This window comes from Phlebotomus papatasi, chromosome 2, assembly GCF_024763615.1.
Source record: "Phlebotomus papatasi isolate M1 chromosome 2, Ppap_2.1, whole genome shotgun sequence".
NCBI lineage: Eukaryota > Metazoa > Arthropoda > Insecta > Diptera > Psychodidae > Phlebotomus > Phlebotomus papatasi.
Window position 1 is genome coordinate 79016923 of NC_077223.1, and position 18537 is coordinate 79035459.

At 33.8% G+C, this 18537-nt stretch overlaps 1 protein-coding gene across 1 annotated transcript in view; it reads right to left on the reverse strand.

The window, feature by feature from the left end:
* The window catches only part of LOC129804568 (GPI ethanolamine phosphate transferase 3), a 40110-nt gene that overhangs the window by 11472 nt on the left and 10101 nt on the right, over positions 1-18537 (reverse strand). Inside the window, exon 4 of the mRNA XM_055851963.1 lies at positions 15246-15760. Within this exon, the coding sequence (XP_055707938.1) occupies positions 15246-15760 (515 nt within the window). The remainder of the gene's footprint in view (positions 1-15245; positions 15761-18537) is intronic.

An 18537-nucleotide genomic window follows, 5' to 3' on the forward strand; every position in this document is an offset into this window, starting at 1 on the left:
TTACAGACAAGTTGTAAAAATTAATAACCAAGTTGTCCAAAATAAGAGTCAAATTCACCTCTACATATCAATTCATTTTTAAACGTATTAAAACTAATTTTAGTAAAAATGAGATGATAAATAGCTTGCCAAGTTTCTAAACAATCCTTCTGAAAAGAGAGTAACAAGAAAAGTCAATTAGTATTGAAAATATGGCACTTCAAACTTAGGATATCGATGCTTATATGCAGACTGTCCAAAATTATAAGCACTTCCCCTACTCTTGAGATTAAACATAAAAAAAAATATTTGGCAAGAAAAACGTAAAAAAATAAATAGGCAGCAATTTTATGTGATAAAAATAGAAATTTTCAAGTATTGGCGAGATTTTTCACCTGATAGCGAAGTTGATCACGCCTATCCCTTCCCTGTTCGCAGGAACTTCATATTTCCCGCCTCCCGCTCCAAGCAAAGCCTATTATCGTGTGTGGGCTTGGCCTTGGTTAACAGGATAACAGGAGATACTGTCAGTCAGTCGGTAACATGGTCTGGACGAGATCGGATGGAGGCACAGAGCTTGGGTGGTGCTGGGCAATTAGCCGCGAAAAGATTTGGTCTCCATAAGGAATCTTTCAGGGCAAAAGCCTCGGCTACACAAGATATATCTACAAAAAAGCCTCAAGGAATTATTATAAAATCTATTTTAATGGTCACGTTTCCCTTTTATAAAATCTCCATCTAATGTCTTGATAAAGTTATGAATAAAAGGCTCAAATGTGTTTTAAGAGCATATTGTAAACATTTACCAATATTTCTCAGACTTGGTGGTAAAATTTGAAATATTTGCTGAAGCAGTCGCAAATTTACATAAAAATCTTAAATAAAAGAATAATTAAAAAGCATAATTTTCGACTTCAAACTCAGACCCGAGGCGCATAGCGCCCTTGACCTTATAAAACTACAATTCTATTATTTTATTGGTTGATATGCTTGTATGGAATATATGGAAGACGAAATGTTAAATTTTTGTACAAAATGTATGAAAGACGAAATGTGAAATACGAAATGGTAAAATACGAAATGTGCTGAAATACGAAGTTTCCGCAATACGAAATGTGCAATACGAAGATGTAAAATACGAAATGTAAAATACGAGGTTTCCGCGAACCCATTATTTCATAGGCTATATGACATGTCACACTATCATGCTAAAGCCACATGTCCTCAATATTAATGAATTCATAATTAATTAATTTATTAATGAACAAATCCTCCAATTTAGGCTTCTTAAACTCGGTCATCATGTTGCGATATCGCACGCCAGTAACAGTAACGCTTGATCAGCTTTATTTTCAGATAATACACTGCTTCAATATTAGGGTAAGTGTGCCAAATTCCGGCATAGTTGCATGCAAGCGTCAAAGTCTCAAGTTTGAAATGTAATATTTTAAATACAAATTGATTTTTTTTATTCTTTCTTCTGAAAGAGTGTTGCTTGGAACCTTGTAAAGAGTTTACCGTCTTTATTTACTCTAAAATAGTTCTTAATACATTTTAAAATGAATAAAAATATAGACATGGCTTTGGTACCCTATTTCGGCCACCTTCATTCTCATAGGAATTTTTCAATGCCTTTTTCACATCATCTTGTTTGTCAAAGCTACATTTTTTGTTATTCTTTTGCATTGTATAATCTCTAGAGTATGTAAAATCTAAAAGTTCATGGAAATTCGAGGAACAAAAAAGGTGGCCGAAATTGCAAGCTGGCCGGAATTTAGCACATTTACCCTATTAATCATTTGCAGGACTTGTTCTTGGATGGCAAGTGTATTTAGCCTCCCCAGTTGATTCAGTTTTGTGAATTTTTCAATTAGACTTGATAGTTGACGAAGTTAAATAAAGGAGAATGGTCAAAACTATATGGGCGCTGGTCCCGGAATCGCCACAAACGAGAGTAGGCGCATTTTGTAGGTACTGATATAAGATTAAAAAATTGCCGGAACCCAGGACGATAAACGCTGGGAGTTCTTGTAAAAAGGTCTTTATCCTTCCGAAAAATCGCTGTTTTGAAAACGAATTACTCAAGAATGACTAAAGCGATCTTGATGAAATTCGGTAAAGGGTCAGTGTATTACTTAAACTTTTTATTCATGCTTACCACCCCCTCCCCCCACCCTCCGTTCTGGTAGTCCCAATACAAAATGAGAGCATTTTACCTTACGACTTCTTTATTTATTCGATATGGGAACAAGGCTTAGATAAGACTCTTTAACTGGCATACCACCCCAACACCCACTTGTCTGATAGTCCCAATATAGAAAGATTTCCTTCGCACAAATTGTTATTAATCCACTGAATTGCATATTAGTACAACTTCTGTAGATAACAAATTGAGAAGGAACTCCAAAACCTTGATTACAATAAAAAAAAATCACCAATAATGCTAATTAGATTATACAATGAGGATATGTTTCTATTATTGACGTACCAACAGTTAATGAGGCGAAAAATGAAATATAAAAAATCTAGAAAATGATTGTAAACGTTACTACTTATTCAATTTTTTCATTCAATTAAGATCGGTCAAAAAGTTCTTCGTGAGGATTGTTGGAAATACCTCTTCTCAGAAAGGAGTTAGAAAGGAAAATGCTCTCATTTTGTATGGGTGCTGCCAGGATGGAGAGTTGGGGGAGGGGTGGTATGCATGGATAAAAAGTTTAAGTAATACACTGACCCTATACCGAATTTTATCAAGATCGCTTTAGCACTTCTTGCGTAATTTGTTGTCAAAATAGTGATTTAATGGAAAGATAGAGGCTTTTTTACAAGGACTCTCAGCGTTTATCGTCCTGGGTCCCGAGAATTTTTTTAATCTTATACCAGTATCTGCAAAATGCGCTTACTATAATCTCCGGATAAAGATGAACCGGTGCCCATATATATTTTTGACCATTCTTTCTTCTATGAAATAGTTTTTATGCTCTGGAATTTTTCCTCCATGGTTTAGAACATTGGTCCCAGAACAAAAGTTGTTACCTATACCAATGTCTATCCATTGACATAGGTCCCGTTCGTGGCGATTCCGGGACCGGATTTGACCATTCTCCTTTTCTGACCAATTCTCAAACCGAATTATTTTAAGAACAAAAACGCGTTAGTCTGGCATTTAGTGATGGATTTTTTAAAAACCCTAATCTATAAACTGTCACGTAGTATTTTTATCATTCGTTGCGGACCTTTATTTCAGAAATGATGCTAAATCTAAATCTTGCGTGATTTTTGGGACACCCTATATTTGTAATCAGGAAGTGGCGAAACACATTTTGGCAAAGTTTGAGCCCGATCGGAGGACATGAAATTTTGGTAGGAGTATAGTAGGTGAGATTGTTAAGAATCTCACCTAATATTAATTTCTTATTGTGAAATAGTTCATAAATGTGCATGTGAATCTACCCAATCCTCCATAATCCAGGGATTATAAAGCTGCTTCTTTAGAATTCAACTATATTGAAATATGCAGAAAATCTTCTTCTTTTTCAAAGAAATCTCGTCTTAAATAATTTCTTACAGCTGAGCAATTTGAAACTTTTGAAAATGTTAACAGAATAATCCAGCTAAACTAAGGCCAAATCCCACCCTGTTATTCCCACTGCGACCACCCAGTCACATTTTTTTTTGTTACTTTTCTTTTCAATCCACCAAATACACTTTACACTTTATTATAGAGCAGAAAATAGCGAAGCAGAAAATTTGTGTAGAAAATACAAAATATACAACAAGATGCTGTGGGAAAAGAACTCTCTCACCCTAGAAGCCCACATTCCAACAAGGAAAAGAATCCAACATGGATGGGGAGATGTCGGAAGCTTGTTCTGGGATGGAAAGTTGATAGAAAAAAAAATAAGGTAAAAAAGGCATGAGCTAGAGAGGAACAAGAATATGAGAAGGTGGTGAAGAGAGTAAAAAATGCAAAGACGATAGGATTATACTAAGACAACTTTTCCAGGAAGTTTTATAATATTTTACTATACAGCATAACGATCGCATTCTGTTGCCAATATCCACTAAGTTACCAAAAGTAAAAGCTTATTATAACCGTCATCCTCTCTCTCGCACAGACTTTGTGAGAGCTTGAGAACCAACTTATCTGCAAATTTTAAAATAGAGACATACCCAGTGTGTAGGAGCTCTCTACACTTTTACTGTAAAAAATTCTCTCTTAGCTCCTTTTTCTTCTTTTCCAACTTTTCTTTCTTCTCTTTTTTTTCTCCCTCTCACCCATGTTAATCCTGTCGCTATAAACTTTCTCTTTTATCTTCTTCTAATATTAATTTTTACCACCCAACACATTTTTCCTCCTTGTCCCCTATTCATCTACCTTTGTACACACCAAAAGCACTAGAATTTCTCTGAGAATCAGCCAGCTGAACACAAATCTCAAGTGGGTAATTATTCACACACAAACTACCAGCACAGGAGATGAATTAGAAAAGAAATCACTTTAGAAAGTTTCCCATTTACAACAATATATATATAAAAAAAAAAATGCCCAGCCCTTCTACACAAGGAGCTCTCTGTAATTATTTAAAAGGTAAAATCACATTTTAGTAATCTGAAATGTTTGTCCTCTCTTAATTTACCATCAAGTTAGTTGTTTGAGCTGGAAGAATTTTAGCATTAAATTGACTGTGGCATTTTAATTCAGCAAATATTTGCAGACCTAATTTATGCTACTCGACGCTTGTGGATGGTAAATTGTATTATTTATAATTAGTTTGTTGGTGTGTTAAAGTTTTATTTTGAACCAAAAAAAAAGGGTCATATTGTGCATGGGAGAAATACCAGATAAATCTCAACAATGAAACATTGTTTGCAAATTGGCTGAAAAATATCAATCCCTTGAATAAATAAATTGAGGGAAAAAAACATCGAATGTAGTGATGTTTGCTCCATTCACAAAGGATAAAAGAAGACAATCGGATTTAATTTTCAATATACCAACTCTGAAAGTCTTCATTAGTTGTTACTTAACCCTTTCAATTTGAAAGTCAACCAATTGCTTTGCGTAGGCCGATGAAGCCTCGAACGCTATAGTTCCACGTTCACCACGTGGAACTATTAGGTGAGATTCTTAACAATCTCACCTACTATAATCCTAACAAAATTTCATGTCGTCCGATCGACCTCAAACTTGGCCAAAATGTGTTTCAGCACTTCCTGATCACGAATATATGGGGGGGCTAAGTTAAGTTCCCGGCCGGCCGGCCGGCCGGCCGCTCATTGGAGCTTAATAGCTCCTAAACTAAAAAAGATATCGACTTGCGGTTTTCGGCAAAGGTTATATATCGGGTGAAAATTGCAACTTGGTGCATTGACCCCCCACCCCCCACTCCTCCTTCCGCCATTTTGAAGACCCCCCTTTTTTTGTTTTCTCAATAGCTCCGCCCCTATGGCATCGATCGGGCTCAAATTTTAGTAAGTTATAGCTGGGCCTTAAAGCTTTCCATCAATACCAAACTTAAGGTCCCCCGACCCCCCTGACCCGAGCTATAAGGGTCCAAAAAAAAATTCTTAAAATGGCCATAACTCCGGTTCTAATTGTCAGAATTTGAAAAGTGAGGGCTTTTTGGAAAGCTCTCGTGAAATGCCACTTCCCCTTCTAACATCGCAAGTTCATAAAACCACCGCTAGGGGCGCTATTATTAAAAAGAAAATTTTTAAATCTTATAAGTTAAAAAACTCAAAAATTCCTTATGCAATCGGGCTGAAATTTTAGTATGCTGTAGCCGTTGATTATACCTATCAAACAAAAAAAAACCTTAAGTCGACCCATAACCCCTGACCCGAGCTATAAGGGGTCAAAGTTCGAACATTGACCGGCCTCTATCTCCGGTTCTAACTAACATAGCGACCTAAATTTTACCTTTTTGGTTTCGTCTCGATCAGCACTTTCAGATGGAAGTTCAAAAAGTCACCACAGGTGGCGCTGTGATAGCGTCAAAATTCATCGAAATTCAAAGTCACTTTTATCAAAAACGGCATTGTGCAAGTTAATGAAATTTTAGTATGTTGTAGTCCAGTCTAGGACGTTTCCAAAATGGTGCAAATGTGCGCTGTGGTTAAAACAGAACCGGAGATATGAGGGGTCAAAGTTCACAAAATTCAAAAAATCATATCTCCGGTTCTATGTGACCGATTTTGATGAATGAGGGCTTAAACGAAAGATCTCACCAAATGCTACAACTTTCTAGAATATTTGAACTTCGTGGGACCAACACCAGGGGCGCCACAGTCGAAAAACCAATTTCAATATCACATAACCTCAATTATCTCGACTGCCGCTGAACCGATTTTGATGATTACTTCGACATAGTTGTAGAGGACATTTGTCTCTACATTTCGTCCATACATCATTTTCCACTCAGACTACGCTATCACTCAGATTTTGCCGTTTAAGTGTTAAAAAATTGATTTTTCCCATAATAACGCTTTGAAATCACTCAGACGCCAATTTGACTGCCTCTACTCCACCAAGACTCTTAAAATAGGGTTTTAAATGGAAAGTCCCACAAAAGACAACAATTCTTTGATAAAGTTGAAGTTCAACAAATGACTACTTGGGGAACTCTGGATGAAAAAACGAGTTAAGAAACAAAAAACCTCGATTATCTCGGCTTCTAATTAATCGATGAGATCATGTTCTATGGGAAAATTATAGAAAACATTCCGGTCTACATTTCATCCATATATCACTTTTCTGTCAGTTCATCCAAATCCTTGATATTTTGGTTTAAATACAAAATTTGTATAATTTCACGAATTTGATTCAAGATAACTGAATGGCCTCTCCCAACTTGAGCTCTAAATCGAATTTGCATGCACTCCGAGTTAGCTCACGTTAAGAATCCCACCTACATAAGCCGGTTAGGATTATCTGTCCCTTTTACAACGCATGGATAGAGTAAATTCAGCTAATTCAAAACCTATTCCAAATGAAAACTTTGCGCTACTCCACACTTAAAAATAAAAGGGTCAAATTGACCCTTTTCCAAAGGATGGATCATATTTGACTATTTGAAAGGGTCACCAGGTACCCTTCGAAAGGGTCACGGTTTTGACATCTGTTTAATTCCGGAATAAACGAATAAAAAAAACAATGAAAAAGTGATCTTTGGTGTTCGCTCAGATGAGAGAAATATGATATCAGTAATAAGTTTACAATAAAACATGATTATTCGTGATAAATGTGCATACTAAATTTCAAGAGATACAAAAGTGAACCTTTCAAAGGGTCAAATACGATCCATCCTTTTGAAAAGGGTCAATTTGACCCTTTTATTTTTACCAGTGCAAATGGAAACATATTTTTTTCCATGATAAATACAGTATTAAATTTTTATTTATATATGTTCTGTATCTTTTTGTTTCATTATTTAGTTAATTTTGCTCCAAATAAAGCGAAAATCCATTCATATTCACAAATTTTAATTTATCAATTTCTCAGAAAAATTAAAAGTGTATTTTTTCACCATTGAATTTTTCATCAATAAACCATGTTTTTTAATGAAAAACACAATAGGGTGATTGTTATATAAGGTCTTTAAAAAATTCGAATATTAGAAAAGTTTCTTCACTATGTTATACTCAAAAAATCTAGCATCCTGTACGTTTTTTTTGTAATTCTAGTTAATATTTTTTTGTTTTCGCCATAATATTATTCACTTACAAATTAATGATGGCTCAAAATTCCTTACACTGTGTTCATAGACTTAATAAAAACAATCTTAAGACAAGAGAGAAAAGACAAGAGAACTTTCAATCGGTCAAAAAGCATAAAATCACGTAAATAAAATTATTTTGTTGGAAAATGATTACACGGTTAATAAACCTACGAATTTTATCACAAAATTACCATGTCCTTACATAATTTTTTTTGTCTTGTGTTCAAAGTGTTACGTTGATACACAATAAGACTGGTTTTTATTTCAAAAAGATCATATTAAATCATATAATATTATAAGTTTAATAATACAAGAAAAGTTGACTCTATCAGAGACAATTTGGGTCATAGTTGACACCAGGGGCATGACATTTCCTATCTTTCCCATATGTTTCTAGCGAGCCGAAAAAACTTTTGAGTTTATTAGCTGTTTTCCGTCATTGTAGAATGAATTAGCAAAAAACACTTATACAAGATAAAAGCCAATTTAATAACGAAGAGGCAACCGAAAACCCTAAATTGCCAGCCTACGTAGTTTAGAAGATATCTCGTGAAATGTGTACGAAAACAGGGAAAAAATTACACTAAAACCGGTCGCATTTTTCAAAGCTAATGTCACTTCCCTGGTTGACACAATCAGAGTCCGTAGAGTAAAAAAATAGCTGTTCACTCTATTGGAGATTGACTCTATCGAGGTCCCACTGTAATTCTAATGGGTAAAATTTATTAAAATCATATTGAAAAAATGAGTTGTTCGAATATAATCCGTTTTTTTCGAATTTGTAACGAACCTGGAACTTAAACGGTAAAAGATGTCAACTTCCAGTCTTTGATGATAATAAGTCAATACTATCTCGAGACGCGTCTTTTTCGCAATGACCCTTAACCTTTTAAGAACGAGTGGGACACCGGTGTATATTTATTTAAAGTAATTATGTCTTCAAATTACCAACGAAACATTGTTTTTTATCCAATTTTGACTGACTTTCGATTTGCATTTTTTTATTCCAAGCCTTGTTGGAACGTCCACTTCCTCTGAAAGAAACGTTTGCGTGTTAAATGAGCAATTCGCATTCACATTTTATAAATAAATTATAATTGATATTAGATTATAATTAATTATAATTATAATTGAAACTGTAAAATTGTTATAACATGTACAAAATTTGGCATATACGATCAGTGATTCAGTCTAGAAATCCACGATTTCTAGTGGTCATTTGAAAATGGCAAAGAGAAGTAATTCCTTCGCTCTAAAAAACCTAAGTGCTTCAACAGACATGAGGATTAGCCGAGAGAAGGCTTAGCGCAATTATATTCGCAATAATGGTTAAACTAATTTTCCATAATTTTCCACTAAGCCGTCTCTCGGCTTAAGTCGTAAGTCTGTCTATTGCATAAATGTTTTGGCATCGGTCAGATCTTGTAGTTTTTGGATTTCGTAAGGCTTTCAATTGATCTCTGAATCTTGTTGCGAAACTGTACTTCTTCACTTGAAAAACGACTGGCAACAATGCAGGGTTTTTCGATCCCTACCCTACGAAAGCGTTTTATAGTGTTGCCGCCAATAGGGGAAAGTGGCCTGCTTTTGATTGTGGCAGCCTTTGATTGCTTCATTTTTTCTCTTATTTCTGAAAGCTAAAATTTCATTTTGTTAATCAAAGTTTATAGAAAATAGTTAATAGTATAAACTATTGTTCACAAAATAGAATTTTTGCTTTCGGAAATAAGAAAAAGATTGAAACATTCAAAGGCAGGCCACTTTCCCCTATACCTGTACGCTGTACCAAACTGAGGTTCGAAACAAAAACTGTTAAGACAATTAACACTTACTCAGGTGTTAAAGGGCCCTTACATTTGTATCCTTCCAGCCGAATCTAGCTTAATCACAGTATCAGGTATAAATTCAATTGCGGATAAAAAGTATTTAACAATAAATTTCCCCAAATTCATCTATTTACGCTTCTAAATAATAAAATAGACTAGACTGTCATTAAGCAAAAATATGAGCTCGCTGTCAACAGCACTTTAAAAGTTAAGAGATTAAAAGTTGATTGTGGTTCAATAGAAATTCACTTCTCAAAAGTTTATGTATAAAATTTTTTTTCTAACTATACATGGAATAATTCACATTTTAATTGAAAATAGGACTCATATAAACCAAACCATATAACAAATTTTGCCAAAATCACAAACTGGATTAAAGTGCAGAATTTATGATGCAAGTTTCAAATTAGAAATATATTTTATAGAGCTATAAATATTTTATCTATAATGCAATATTAACTGAAATTGCTAAAATGCAGATTTGTGTTGCTATTCTATGTCAGTAAAGGGTAAATGTGTCATTAAAGAATCTTGAGCCTACCCTATAATTTATCTGAACGATCTAAAACGTTTTATTTGGTAGCACAGAACGAATCTAGACTAGCACAATGTCTTTCTCAAGAGCATCCTTTCCTCAACAGCTACTAGCTACTGCTATTGTAAAGATTCCTCTGGGTAATTAACAATCTTTCTCCTTCTCTTTGACATGATTTTTTTTGGTCAAGTGAACCAAATTATTCACAAAATCAATTTGTTCGTGATTTCATAAAAACTGTTTTGAATGCAAATTAAATCACATTCCTCTCCTTTTGTCTTCAATATTTCGTAAATTTTTTTATTCGCCTTTTAACTTGGTGTATTGCCTTTGATTTTCACTGCGCACTTATTAATAATTCATAAATTATGCCAAAAAATCAAGTAAAATAATTTGAATGTTTTCTTACTTAGCAACTTCGATAATGAAACCCTTGAAAAGTTCTCTATGTGAATTTTATTAATTTTCAAAGGTCGGCGGACATCGGTAGCTGATCGGTAAAAATAGGAGTATGTATTTTACTTACAGGAAATCAGTATACAGTGGGACCTCGATAGAGTCAACCCCCGATAGAGTCAATAGCTATTTTTTTACTCTACGGACTCCGATAGAGTCAACTTGGATCCAAATTGACTCCGATAGTCAACTTTTCCATTATTATTGAACTAATAATATTGTATGACTTTTTCGAAATTAAAATCAGTGTTTTGGTGTATCAATGTAACGTTTATAACACAAGAAAAACAATATTATGATAAAATTCGTATATTAACCGTGTAATCAATTTTCGACAAAATAATTTTCTTTCCGTGATTTTAAGCGTTTTCATCAATTGAAAGTTTTCTTGTCTTAAGATTTTTTGAGTAAGCCCTATGATCCCGTATGACGTGTTTTCCTGAAATCACAAAAAAACTGTTTTAGCGGTGAAGGGGAGGGGTAGGGAGGAAATGAGAATAAGAAAATAAGGAAAAATGGTTTTATTGCTCTTTTTGTTAAGTTTAGAGCCATAGTTATGTCATAACGAAAAGAATAACTATTAATCTCTTCTTTCATGCCATAAAAGTTTAAAATAAATTCTAATTAATAACGTTAATTGCATCAGAATTTTCAACGATTAAATATCTACTGAAGTTCTTCTAAATAAAAGTGAAAAAAGAAATCTTTAAGACACCATTCCCTTATCTTAACAACGTCAATGGACCTCAATATTATCACATGGATAGTAATTTTCACTTAAGATACTTACTAATAATAAAAACATTCTGTAAAATCATTCCTTAATCTTCAATTTTTGACCAAACATACGGCTTTTTTGGACCAGGGGGAGCAGAATTTGTGGGTTAATTAAATAAAATATTCTACTGTCGTGTTAAATTTATCAATTATCTAGTACAAACATAAAATAATACGCCTTTATATCAAAATTTCACATTTTAATTGTTTTTTTTTTCGGAATCCAATAGTCACCGAATTCAATAAAGTCAACAGGCCTGGAAATAAATTAATTGACTCTATCGAGGTCCCACTATATTAATGACATAAGTCAGTAAAGTAGAGGGAGGTGGGCTTACATTGAAAACGCAATTTTTTTTTGTATACAGTGGGACCTCGATGGAGTCAACTAATTATTTCCAGGCCTGTTGACTCTATTGGATTCATTGACTCTATCGGAGTCCGAAAAAATCAATTAAAATGTGAAATTTTGATAGAAAGGGGTATTATTTTATGTTTATACTAGATCATTGATAAATTCAACACGATAGTACAATATTCTATTAAATTAATCCATATATTTTATACCCTCTGGCCCAAAAAAGTCGTGTGTTTAGGCAAACGTTGGAAATTAAGGAATGATTTTTAAGAATAATTTTATTATTAATAAATACACTCAGTCCCGGGATTATGCACATTTTCGGGACCGAAAAAACGCGCGAAATGGTATAATGCATCAAGAAAATTTGCATACCCGCAAGCGATTTCTTTTTAATGAATTTGCTTAAAAATTTTAATTTTCTGATGCTTATTTTTGTTTTTGATCAAAATTTTCTTCTGAGATACTGATATTTTAAATTTAAAATGTAAGTTAAAATAAATTTACACGTTTTCTTTAGAAGCGCAATTTTTAAGATTATTTATCATGTACATTTTTAAAAGAAATAAGGTCTTTAAAAAGTTCGAATAAATTTAGGAAAGTTTCTTCACTATGTTATACTCAAAAAATCTAGCATCCTGTACGTTTCTTTTGTAATTCGAGTTCATATTTCTCTGTTTTTGCCATAGTATTATTCACTTACAAATTAATGATGGCTCAAAATTCCTTACATTGTGATCATAGACCTAATCAAAAAATCTTAAGACAAGAGAGAAAAGACAAGAGAACTTTCAATTATTCAAAAAGCTTAAAATCGCATAAAGAAAATTATTTTGTTGGAAAATGATTACACCACTTAATGAACCTACGAATTTTATCACAAAATTACCATGTTCTTACATAAATATTTTTTCTTGTGTTTAAAGTGTTACGTTAATGCACAATAAGACTGGATTTTATTTCGAAAACATCATAATAACCCTTTAACGGGTAAGACCGTCTCCAGGCGGTCTTCACAAAAAACACATTTACAGCGACATTAAAGGTTTTATTTATTTAAAAGTGCTATAGTGTCCTCGGTAATAGTCTTATAAACATCTCTTGAAAGTTTGAACTCATTTTGACTCTTCGTTTTGTTGCTATTCCCAGTTTTGTGTGACAGGTCAGAGAAAAAGCAACAAAAAATATTAGTGCAAAAAAACTCATTTCCAATTTTCATAAAAATACCGATTTAAAGTTATCTGATTTTTTACTAAAAGATATGTCATTCTATTTTATATATTTTATTTAAAAAATTTGAAAAAACTAAAAATGTGAATTTTAGAGGCAAAAAGAGTTTCAAAAATTTTTTATATTTTCTAACCTAGCGCCTAAACTAAAAGAGATAATGAAAAATGGATGGCTTTTGGGACTTTATTGGATCATAATTATCCTAGAAAAGATTGTTTTAGAACTTTTTTTCGCATATTAAAGAAAACACCGTTAGAGGGTTAAATCATATAATATTATTTGTTCAATAATGCAAAAAAAGTTGACTCTATCGGAGTCCCTAGAATAAAAAAAATAATTGTTGATTCTAATGGAGATTGACTCTATCGGGGGTTGACTGTATTGAGGTCCCACTGTATTTCTAACTGAAGTTGGACGTAGCTGTAATTTAATTTAGATCCTTCCTTTTATAATACGTGAAAAATAGCGTTTTTAATGTAGCCGCAACACAATATAGCCCTACCTCCTTCTATCAGTAAATGGATAATTTGGTTCAAATACTGATTTTTAAAACCCTTTTCAGGAATGACCAATTATCCAAATAAAGGGCAAAATATGTGTGATTAAAAGAACACACTTAACCCTTTAAGGACGATTGGAACACCGATGTCCCATAAAGAAAATAATTTTCCCTGACTACCTAAAGTTATTTTTTTTCTTATGTTTGTACGTAATTGCAAAGTAGAAGGTTGAAGGAATCTAGGATATTTTTTGCAAGTCTCCAGCTTTTTGCTAAATAGTAAATTTTTAAGCTTAAAAATGACGAATTTTTAAATAGTCATAATGAAAATTAATTTTAATTATTTTTTATACTTCCAATTTTTTTTATGCAAAACCGTTTTGGAAAAAGAAACTACAATAACTCAAAAATAATATTTTTCATTAAAGTGAAAATTTTCAGTCATTGGTATCGTCAGAAAAATTACTTACATTTTTGGGCCATTTTTGTTCCTAGATGTAAAAAATACATAGATGTAAAAAATACACCGAATCACACTCTGTTGGATTTTCTAAGGTTAGATGTAAGAGCTTTTACTGATTTTGTATATTGGTTCCATTTTTATTGCTGATTTTCGGTCCGCGAAAACTGTCTCGTCGTTAAAGGGTTAACAGGGCGATTTTTATAAGGGAATGAATATTTTTTTTGGTGATCGGTGACCCAATCATCCTTAAAGGGTTAACGGTTAAGGGGTGAATTATCATTCCATTTCAAGAGTTTGAGCACTCCATGAATTTTTCTTTACAATACTGGATCTATTTTAACAAAAAAAATCCTTGGTGGTGTTAGATTGGAATGAAAAGATTTTTTTTTTACTGCAACCACAAAGCACTAATGAGTTCGAGCCGTTCGAGCATTATATGATGTCTTTTTCACCTTCCCAGCTTCCACCTTGCAACATTAATGTACTCCCCGGTATAGGCCAAAAATTACCCAAAAGGCAATTTCTAGAGTTAAATGCTGATCTGTCAATTTTCTTTTGCATATAAAACCTTCGTCAAATAGCCACCGAAGGCAGTTAAGTCACACTTTTATCACTTGGAACATAAATAAAAATGACCCAATTTGTGGATACTATGTGAAAACTCCACGTGGTCTTCTCCTTCTATTACCAAGTCAACAAATACTCCCAAGAGAAATAACCCAAAATAAATAACATCCGTTTTGTCTATACATAAATGTATAATTTTTGTGTTGGTTATATTCTCATGAAAATTGCATAAGATCCTCTTTCAAAATTCAGATAAATTCTTCTCATTAAGCTGGGTCACATTAAAAAAAGAAAAAGAAAAAAAACAGACACCCCAAAAAATCCTTTCACACAATTTTTTGAATAAGTTTATGAAAGGGATGCAACTCAAATCTCACCACAAGGATTCTCTCCTCATCTTTTGTTTATCCCCCATAGCACTGAAAATATAGTGCAAAAGAGCACTAATGGAGGATAGCTTTGAATAGAGAGAGAAAAGTGGCTCAAGAATAAATCTCAAAACCAAACATTAAAGATGAAATTTATTGAAAAATTTTGGTTGTGTGTATCCTTTCTGAATGTGTTTTGTAGAATGTTTATGGAAATTTTTAAATTATTGACCCGTAAACCGGTGATTTATATTTTTCATTTTCGATGATTCTCTTCCATCCTACAAAATTTTCCCATAAACGATATATATTCACCTTCCCATGGGTATATGATTTTGGTACGAGGAATAAGATGTGTATTTACCACACATAAAAAAAAGAGGAAGAAAAAGGTGAAAGAAAGACAGACAGGAAAAGTAAAAAAAGAAAATAAATAAAAAAAAATTCACAGCAGATTCAAACTCACCCTGAGTCCCTGGAGAGCCATCAATTGGCACGCACTCTTGAAGATGGCCCCAATGAAGAGTGCTTCGTTCTCGAACAAATTGAGCTCGCCCTTTGTAATATCATACTCCACAACATTCATCGTTGTCTCCTCCCCAGTGACCTCATCGTCCGCCCTCGAAATGTTCACCTTTCTATATTCAACATTGTTGCTTGTCTTAAGGCGCTCAGGACGTCGCTCGGGCGCCATATCCCTATGATATGTCGCCAAATTGGGCAGAGCCGAGTAGATAAAGAATGGAGCGAGTGTTACTAAAGGAAAGATGGTGCCAAGGAGTACAGCACCGCAAAATGTTGAGATGATAACTAAAGATGCGGAGATGATATTGCTATGATCATGGTATGCCGTTCTACCCACAAATGCTGGATGCCAGTCTATCTGTGAAAGTGTCGTTTGATGGGACGTTGTATAGAAGGTGAAATGGATGAGGAGAAGCCAAACCACCAGAGTGGCAAATGTTGGTTGTAGACAAGACTCTATATGAGGAAAGGATGTGTAGAAAGGGTGGCAATTAGTAAAGTCAATGTCCATTGGAAGGCTTCACTATTTATCCATCAATTAATTGACACTTCCTGCACAAAAATACACACGCAACTTTCTTCACGAAAGAGTTCTTCACATTTTTTTTTTAAATAAAATAGATTTTCATGAAGATTTTTTTAAAGGGTACGAAATATCTGAATAAATATGACAAACGGAATATTTCACATTTTTACCATACTCTGGAAAAAAAAAGTTTTGCCAAATTAAGAAGAAAAGTTTATCAAAAAAAGATATGCCAAAGCGTCTCAGCTTTGCAAAATGGTCGAACTCAAAATGGTCGAAAATTAGTTTTTCGCATGATCTTTTGGTGCTTACTAATCTATAAGAGATCGAATTGATTTATAAATCACAAAAACAAATCAAAAATTGGTAAAGAAATAATCATTTAGAATGTTTTGGCATGAGTCACAAGGACAAACAAAAAATGTAAACGCGAGAAAGATAAGTCATTTGCGGATATTTAACCGATTCATTACTGATATGGGGGAATCAGTGGCGCAATAGGCAAGACCGTTGTCTCTTGGGCAGAAATATTCCCCGGCTCGACTCACAGTTGTGAGTTCGAGTCCCGCCCGGTGCAAAGATCTGAATGTCTGATTTAGACAATTTTCACATGTAACAATAATGTAATACTCCCTCCGTCCCAAAAAAAGTCGTACGTTTAGGGAAAAATTAGGGATTAAGGAATTGTTTTACGGAATGTTTTTGTTAATAGTAAATATTTTACGTATGAACTATTCTCCATCTTCAGTAGTAATATTGAGGTCCACCTACCACGGTAAGATAAGGAACTGGTGTCTTGAAGATTTATTTTTTCACTTTTTTTTCGAAGAGCTCCGGTCGATATGTAACTTTTGAAAATTCTATTGCAATTAACATCATTAACTAGAATTTCATTTAAAATTTTAGTGTACAAAAAAAGGGATTTATAGTTCTTTTCGTTGTGCCAGAACAATGGGTCTAAATTTACAAAAAGGGCAATAAAACCAATCTTGCTCTTTTTTTCTACGTTCTGTGATATGGGTGCTGAATGGTTGGAGATAAAGATTTGATGTCTTTGGACGACCCCCACCCCCCGTAGGTCAACTTTTGGATTTTCAATATGTTCCCAGTTTCCCTCCGCCCCTCCTCTTCTTCAGAAAAAAAATCGCACTATGTGTTTTTGAGCAATCCCAAAAAAAAAACAATATGGTTTTTGGAGGACTAGGGAGGGGGGAGGGTAAATGAAGGGTAGGGTAATGATCCTAAGGTCGACTTACGGGGGCGCCGCCGAAGGTGCCAAGCTTCTATCTCCAACCTTTTGGTACTTAAATCTTACTAAAAATATTCAAAAGAAAGATGTTTTTAAGACATTGTTTTCTTATCTTACAATCGTAGGTGGACCTCCATATTACCACTGAAGATGGAGGATAGTATGTACATAAGATATTTCCAATACACAGCATTTCTACTTTACACCGTCTCTTCCTAGCGATATTCTTCCAAACGTACGACTTTTTTTGGGACAAGAATTTTTCTCAAACGTACGACTTTTTTTGGGACGGAGGGAGTATAATTCACCGCCTTCGCCCAACACTCCGGAAGCATGGAAGAAGCATTCACATCACGGGAAGGCGCTCCTGGGCGGTCTACAATGGACTTCACAGATTCTTCCAACACGGGATCAACAACAATATAACATAATATGATTACATTGTAACAAAAAAATATCCCGATACGATTAATAATAATAATTACTGATTTCAAGACCATGTTAAACTTTAACTATAAAAACTTCAAGATGAATATTTTTTAGACCATAAGTATGTTTGGACGAAATGTTTGCCTGGGCCACGTCTAAAACATATCCAAAAATAAATGAAATCGTAGGGGCCATTTTCGAAAAAACCAAAAAAAATGGTTTTGCAGGAGATGGAGGAGGGTGAGGGGAAAATAAAAATCATAATAATGTTCCTTGTGTCGACTTATGGCGGGTCCTCCGAAGATCCGAAGTTTGTATCTCTTACCGTTTCGCCTCTAGATTGGTAACAATTTTACCATCAGAAAAAAAGAATATTTAAAAAAGATTGGTCATTTACGGGTACTTAACCGATTCATTACCGATTGCGACCGTGGAAATTTAAAGACCTTTCCAGAAAATCCAAATTTATCCAAATCGGTTGAAAAATATAGCCTCAAAGCGGGAAAAACTTTTTCCTTAAAAATTCAAGATGGCGATTTTTTTAGGTCATAGGTAAGTTTATACGAAATGTTCGCCTAGATCGACTCCAAAACATATCCAAAAATTAAAAAGTCGTAGGAGCCGTTTTGGAAAAAAAAAAAAACAAAAAACATCGTTTTGGAAGGGTTGGAAGGGGATGGTATGAAGAAAAACTTCCAAAGATATCGTTTTTTATTGGGGTCACCCAAAAAAATCGATTATATAACTGCTCTCTCTTTGAATTCGAGCTGTAAAATGTTTTTTCCACACAAAATATGAGAAATAGTTTTGTCAAATTGGTAAGCAACATCCTTTTGACAAAATTTTAACAAAATACATTTATCTACCTAATAAAACCTTTCTCAAATTTATAAGAAATTCAAGTTATAAGGAATTGTGGACAAGCCTTATAACTATTTTTAAACAATTAACCCATTCCTTACCATGGTATTATACATCATACGCAAATTGAGTGATTTTAGATAATTTACTCCTGGGCAATTGATATTC